The sequence below is a fragment of the Kryptolebias marmoratus genome, linkage group LG11, assembly GCF_001649575.2.
Source record: "Kryptolebias marmoratus isolate JLee-2015 linkage group LG11, ASM164957v2, whole genome shotgun sequence".
Classification (NCBI taxonomy): domain Eukaryota; kingdom Metazoa; phylum Chordata; class Actinopteri; order Cyprinodontiformes; family Rivulidae; genus Kryptolebias; species Kryptolebias marmoratus.
In genome coordinates this window covers 14521544-14528453 of record NC_051440.1, presented here as the reverse complement: position 1 = coordinate 14528453, position 6910 = coordinate 14521544, and the positions used below count along the sequence as shown (strand labels likewise).

Here is a 6910-nt window from a genome sequence, read left to right as displayed (position 1 = left end):
AACACTTTGTTTTAACACTGGATTTTAACTACTAATAATATACATCCCAGAGTTACATAAACAGAATGTGACTCTATAAGTGTAAAATTAACTCTGCTTTTGCACAAAGTCTGCTAACACCAAAACATTTAACACTTTTGAATTTGCTGTGTATCCTTGACTTTTAAGGTGGACTTGGTCTAGAAATCAATAACTGATAAATAAATGATTTGTTACCTGCACATTAGACTGGTAAAGCTGTGGGCAAGGAAGGAGAAATGTAGTTGATCAGTGTTTTGTGTTAGTATAGTATCCTATTTAGGAGAAAGGAAATTAGAAAAGGCTTGATTCTGTATTATGGTTGGAATCGTGAGAGGAGCTGCACAGCAGGTGGAGTTGTTAGACAGGAGCTATCATTATCTAGTGAGAAATGTCAGGGAGTGTAGAGTCACGCTGAATATTGTCAGACGGCTGACAGCCGCAAAAGTTGAGGTAAGCCAGTGAAACTGCTGACGCCTATGTATCTCATTATTACCCTTTGCGTCGCTGTAACACATTTTATTCTGCAGTAATTGCACAGGTTTACTGTTTAAATTGGATTTATTTGTATTTGTTATGAGAGAGGACAGTAAGGACACGCTGTGCGTTTCTCATGGCAGACGCAGCAAAAGAAACACAGAGCATTTTAAGATGACTGCACGAGTGTGGAAGTGTGGATCTGTCACACACACAGCCTGCCTGAGGCTCCAGAACTGAGTTCAGACAGTACAACATGACCAAGCAGTGCATCCATCCATCCATCCATCCATCCATCCATCCATCCATCCATCCATCCATCCATCCATCCATCCATCCATCCATCCATCCATCCATCCATCCATCCATCCATTAACCTAACATACATGTTTTTTGGTCTGTGGAAGGAAACCTGAGTACCCAGAGAAAACCCACATGTGCATGGGGAGAACCTTCAAACTCTTCTTGCTGTGAGGCGACAGCACTAACCACTTCCCCACTGTGCCGCAAGAGCAGAGCACATACAGTAAAATATTGTCATAGAAATGAATGCTGGGTGCACTTGACGTTTGATAAGATGGTTGATAATAATTAAGTAACTAAACACATATTCAGTTCAGAAGAAAAATTGCCATTTTTACTGGTTGTCTTTCCTTTTTTTTGTTTACTCTAAACTGTTTATTTTTCAGCAAATCAAAAATGCAAACAATGCTGTTCAAATGCAATAATACTAAAGACTGAATTATAGAATTTAAAAAGATAATTTTATTGGACTATGCTACTTACAACTTAAATAATAAGAAATCAAGAATAAACACCAAAAAGCTGTAGCATCACCCATTCATTGCTACAGTATGGAGGCTTGTACTGGTCTTAGGATACACAAAACAGAGTGGGCGAACAGTAAAAGAGATTAGTCTGTTAAAGGCATAGCTTCATTCATGTGTCTTTTTATTTTTGTGTGAGTGGGTGGCTGGTTGGGTCTGAAATAATGGAAATAATGGATGCTTAAAATCATGAATTTAGACTGACTAAATATGTTGGAGTGTTCTGTCAAAGAACTGCCAGCATGTCATTATCTGAACAATCATTATTTAATGCCTCAGCATTGAGTTAAAGGTAATGTTGACAGAAGCTTTTGTGGGGAATTTCTAAAGGGTTAAAGCTCATAAAGTTGTTGGCCTGACAGCGTTCTTTATGTAGACATGTTCGACTCGGCTATCTCAAGTTTTTACTGAAACTGTGAGTCTGTCCCAGCCTTTGTGATTGTTGTAAAAAAAGGAACCCGACTGTGTCTGCTCCTAAGTACACCATCTCCTGCCTTGAGGTTATGCTGATTTGGAGCTTTGATATCTGTAACTATAAAGTCTGACCCACTGCAGTTTGCCTTCTGCTTTTAAAGGGCTGGAGATGATGCTATCTTACAGGTCTGTATGCTGCTTTTATACAGTTTTTAAAGATAAATGCTTATGTAACAGTTTTGTTCATCGACTACAGCTCTACAATTAATACACGGCTGCAATTCATAAAGTTGTTTTTTTTTACAACATAGAGATATGCTCTTTCATACCCTGTAGCAATCCACGAATGTGTTGCCAAATAGGACAAAATATGCAGACAACCCCATCATGATCTGACAATAGGGATGAAGATGAGAGACACTGTAGGACAAAATGTTAGAAAAAGGTGGAAATCATGTTAGATTTTAGTAGATTTTAATTCTGACAGAATTAATGAGCTAAGGGTTAGTTTGTGCTGAGCCAACACCAAAGTTGATTGCTGTCATCTTCAAACAACTTCAGCCTGAAAGATTTCACTGTGGTTCACGTGAACACAGTTTTGAAAGCCTTTAGATTGTAGTCAATTTCATATAACACTTTTTCCCAGCAGAAGTATTATCATATTCCTGTCAGTAGTGTACCAGGCGGCACCATAAACACAGCTAGCTGCTGTAGCTTTTATGTAAAAATCTGTGTTATACAAAATTGACAGCATTGTAAAGGTTTCTAAAATAGCATTTGTATGAATGACTATACAACTTTTGAAACTGAAGTTGTTTAAATACAACAGCAATTCATTTTGATCTTGACCCCATTCAGAATGGCCATTTGCTTTTCAGTCAAGTACCATTTTTATTTATATGTAAGCTGTCATTTCATTTATTCAGCCATTTTTTTAAACCGCTTGTCTGTTAAGTGTTTCGAGGTGGCTGGTGTCTATCTCAGCAGTCATTGTGCAACAGGCGGGGTACACCATGGACAGGTTGTGTCCATCACAGAGCCACATCGAAACAAACGAGACAAACAACCATTCACATGCTCGCTCACACCTTGGGACAATTTAGAGTTACCAATGAACCTAACATGCATGGCCGGAGTACCACACGTATCTCTCTAATATCCTGGCTGTATCAAACAAAGATTTGACAACCTCACTGTTCAAGGCTGTGGTGTGCTTGAAACAGCAAAAAGTTTCAACTCCCTTCAATCTAGAATTCAGATCATGACATATTGCACCCACAACCCTCATTCCACAAGCAGCTGGCTGATCAGCTGATCTATCCATATGCATCTTATTCTGAGTTTTAGTTTTACTTGAGCACATGGCCTGGGTACTGTAGGCCTGTTTTATGAGTTAAGGTGGAGCAAAACAATAATTTTCAAGCACTTTGGCTAATTACTACAGTTATGAATGAGAGCTGTTAAAGAGGATATAAAGAGATAAAAAAAGAGACAGCATAGAAACTGAACAAGAGGCCTGAGGAATGTTCCACTTTGCTAAATGTCTCTCCTCTGGTTCTGTTTAGGCCCTTTTAACACAGTAACAAATTAGAGCCGCTGCCATGTGAAGAGTCTCTGTGATCTGTGTAACAATCCGACTGTGTGTGAGAGACAGAACCAGGGAAAAGAAAGATAGACTGTGTGTGGGTGTGTGTTTGCGCGTGTGTGAGTGTGTATGTGTGTGTGGTGGAGAGGGGGACATGACAGCAGGGGGCGGAGCCATTGTTGTGAAAGGAAATATGAGTCTGTGTTGAAAGAAGAGAGCATGATATGCACAGTGCTGTAATGTGTGCCAGGATAGGAGGGTGGGGATGTATGCAACTGTGTCAGAATGTGTGAGAGATGGGGAGGGAGTGGAGACGGGCAAACTGAACGGGACGGAAACAGAGAATGGGAAAAACAGAGAGATGGAAGGGAGGAGAGCATCAATAGTAGGGTGGAGGGGGAGGCAAGGGAGGGGGGATGGCTCAGTGTCTTTTATGAACATTTTTATTCCAGACTTAATAGGCAGTATATCTATTTATTTGTTTGTTAGTTTGTTTTTGTGTTTTTTTTTAAGATGATGTATTTTTGTGTGAGAGTGCTTGCAACCATCGTTGGATAATTATTTTTCAAATGTGTCGCATGCTTCTTTTGTCAGTGCAGCGACTCCTTATTATGCGCTCCCCTATCTCATATAGTACACCTGTTCAGCCGCTTCAACTCACCCTGACCCTGACATTACTCTAGGATGCTGTTTATAAAAAACACACGCACACACATTCAAATCATCCATCCACTTTTGATTCAAGGTCGAGTCCTGGAGGCAACAGGTCCTAAAGGGAAACACAGACATCGCTCTCCCCAGCCGACATTCTCTAGCTTCACTCTCAAACTGGTCAAACCAAACAATAAATGGACCTGTTAGCTTCCTATAAAGTCCATATGATGTCCAATTGAACCAATGTGTGAACAAAACAAGTAACTGACAATAAGTGACTCCTGCATGCTTCACTTTATTGGCAAAAACTTGCATCTGCTGTTTTCAGTAACATACTGTATGTGAAAGGGCTCATGATGCTTTGACATTACTGTTTAAATCCAGTAGTCAGTGTGGAAATATCTTTTCTTTGGCTGGAGAAATTCATAAAGAGAATTGTGAATTAAAAAATGGTAAATGACTTGAACTTGTATTGCGCTTTATCTAGTCCAAGGACCACAAAGCGCTTTGCACTACAATCAGTTATTCACCTTTTGATCCACACATTCATACACTGATGGTGGTGAACTTCAAGGCAGCCACAGCTGCCCTGGAGCAGGTTGACTGAAGTGAGGCTGCCATCACACCGGTGCCACCAAACCCGCTGACCACCACCAGTAGGCAAGGTAGATGAAGTGTCTTGACCAAGGACACAACGGCTGAGACAAAACAACTACCAGACTCTGCTGACCACCTTCTCATGAAGAGGTCAGCTCAATCAGCTGTCTCACCCATTTCGTCGTAGAGAGAGGTCTGTGGTTTTATTGGATTGCTGTAAAATCTTAGAGAGAGGTTTCACTATGATAATCATAGAGGAATTAAAAGCTGAACAAATCAATATTGTAGGCTAATAAAGGATTTCTTGGTTCCCTTTCCTTCAGAGTTGCTTTGAGCAGAAACTTAAAAGGACTTGGCAGAGATAGACACAGATATAGAACGTGCTGTCTTCCATGTACAACAATAAAGCATAAAAACATGTTTTAGCAGTCACAAAAATCTAAATTCTGAACTTGTGAATTTCTGTATTTTGGCTCCTTTGATATATTTCAAAATAAAAGTGGTTCCTTGGCGTGACAGTCCTCACCCAAGTTTGCAGTTTCATTCCCCTTCATAAAGTTCTTCAGGGTCCGTCACTGTAAAGCTTTGGTTTTATTACCCACTGACGTTACACTTAATAGCCAACACCAAATAACAGAAAACCAAGAATAGTGACTGCCTGGTGAAGCACTTAGCATGACTGCAAGTGTATGCTAATGTCACTAGTTGCTTGTTCTGCTACTCTGCGGCCGCACAAAATAATGCTTTTATTCTAGTACTAAGGCTCAACACTTATGTGGAGATTTGTTCCATTCTGTCATTGTACTGAGAAACATGGAATTACGAGCTGAATCAAACCTGTGTGGAGCACATCTAATCTAACCACATTTACATATGTATAAAAATATCCACTATAACTTATGACACTGTTGTCTAGAAATCTGTTATGCCTGCCATAAAAAGATGTGAAACAATATAAAAATAAGAGTCATACCCATTTCTCACCAACAAAATACAGCAGAATTACAGTATCCAAGCACCATTATACATATTTTATTTGCAGCTAATTGAAGAAAGTGAGTGAGTGACACTGTCTCTTTTACATCATTTCTTTTAAAAGTTTTTGTATATATACAAATTACCCCATCAATGATTCATAACAAGAGGCTTGGAGAATTGAGTTGGACAGTTTACAAGAGGACATACAGATGACAGAGCTTAGAAAGAAAGAAACAAAGACACAAAAACCGTTTTTGTTCTCTGATACTGGTCTTTGTCTTATCTGTTGTTTGGCATTGAATAACTGCTAATGATTCATCTTTTAGGCACAGTTTTGTAGGCACCAGGTTGGTCCACTTAGGCACCACTGATACAAACGGAGAGTACTACAACAACCAGCAGGCTAATTGATATTCCACTCACACTCACGTTGTTATTTCTCCATCTCATGTCAGCTCGATTTCCCCAAGGATTTATAATGGGTCCATGTCTGTCTATTCCTTAACTTTTTGGAGGTTAATGTTAAAAACTGGGTTTATTTTAAATTATGGCAAGTGTTTATATTCAACACTGCTGACTTCTATTAATGATGCACCCAATACCAATTAGAAAATTAGACATTTCATTCTACAGCTGGGAGAAAATTAAAGCACAGTAAGTCAGATTTTCCATTCAGTATAGATAACCTTATGCATTTTTCTCCGGGAGTTAAGGAAATGATAAAGAATTGGGACTTTCCACTTTCAAGGTAGAACAAATGTATCATATTTTAAAATAAAAGTTGGAAGAAGAATCATTTAGAATTTGTTTCTTAGTCTAGAACGTGTTGTTCTTTTCCCCTTCATTTTTTCATTCATTCACTTATTCATTAATTGCGCTGCTGGCATGAAGATGGGTGTAGGGAGTTTACCTGAACAAAGAGCAGGTTTAGCTGAACGGGATCCCGTGAGTCCACATTCTGGTCTGAGTAGAAGAACTTGCGCCTGAGCAGCAGGGTCTCACTTTCCTCCACTCCCTGCTCCCTGAAGGTCCTGCTGTGATCTAACCAGTTCACTGCCCAATCGATACAAACACTGTGTTAGCACATGAGCGAAAAATACCTATAGGTTGTTCGCAAAGGAGGATACTATTATTTTCTGCTGAGAGAAGGCCAGTTGTCTGCAAAAAATGGAGAGTAATTAATTTGTTCATAAAATTAAAATTTAATTGGTGTTACAATTAAATTTAAATGGGTAAATTAAATTTAATATGTCTTGGCAAAATACTGTAGTCATTGCCTTAAACTTTGATAGGTCGATGCAGTAAATTAAACTTGAGAAATAAAACATGTTCTGATGTTAGTCTTTACAATACAATATGG

The 6910-nt window shown here is 39.1% G+C and overlaps 1 protein-coding gene across 6 annotated transcripts in view; it reads right to left on the bottom strand.

Annotated features, from left to right (window-relative positions):
- The window catches only part of tln2b (talin 2b), a 102520-nt gene that overhangs the window by 50141 nt on the left and 45469 nt on the right, over nt 1-6910 (bottom strand). For all 6 annotated transcript variants that reach the window (XM_017406004.3, XM_017406000.3, XM_017406001.3 and 3 more), the window contains exon 6: nt 6461-6603. In XM_017406004.3, the coding sequence (XP_017261493.1) occupies nt 6461-6603 (143 nt within the window). The remainder of the gene's footprint in view (nt 1-6460; nt 6604-6910) is intronic.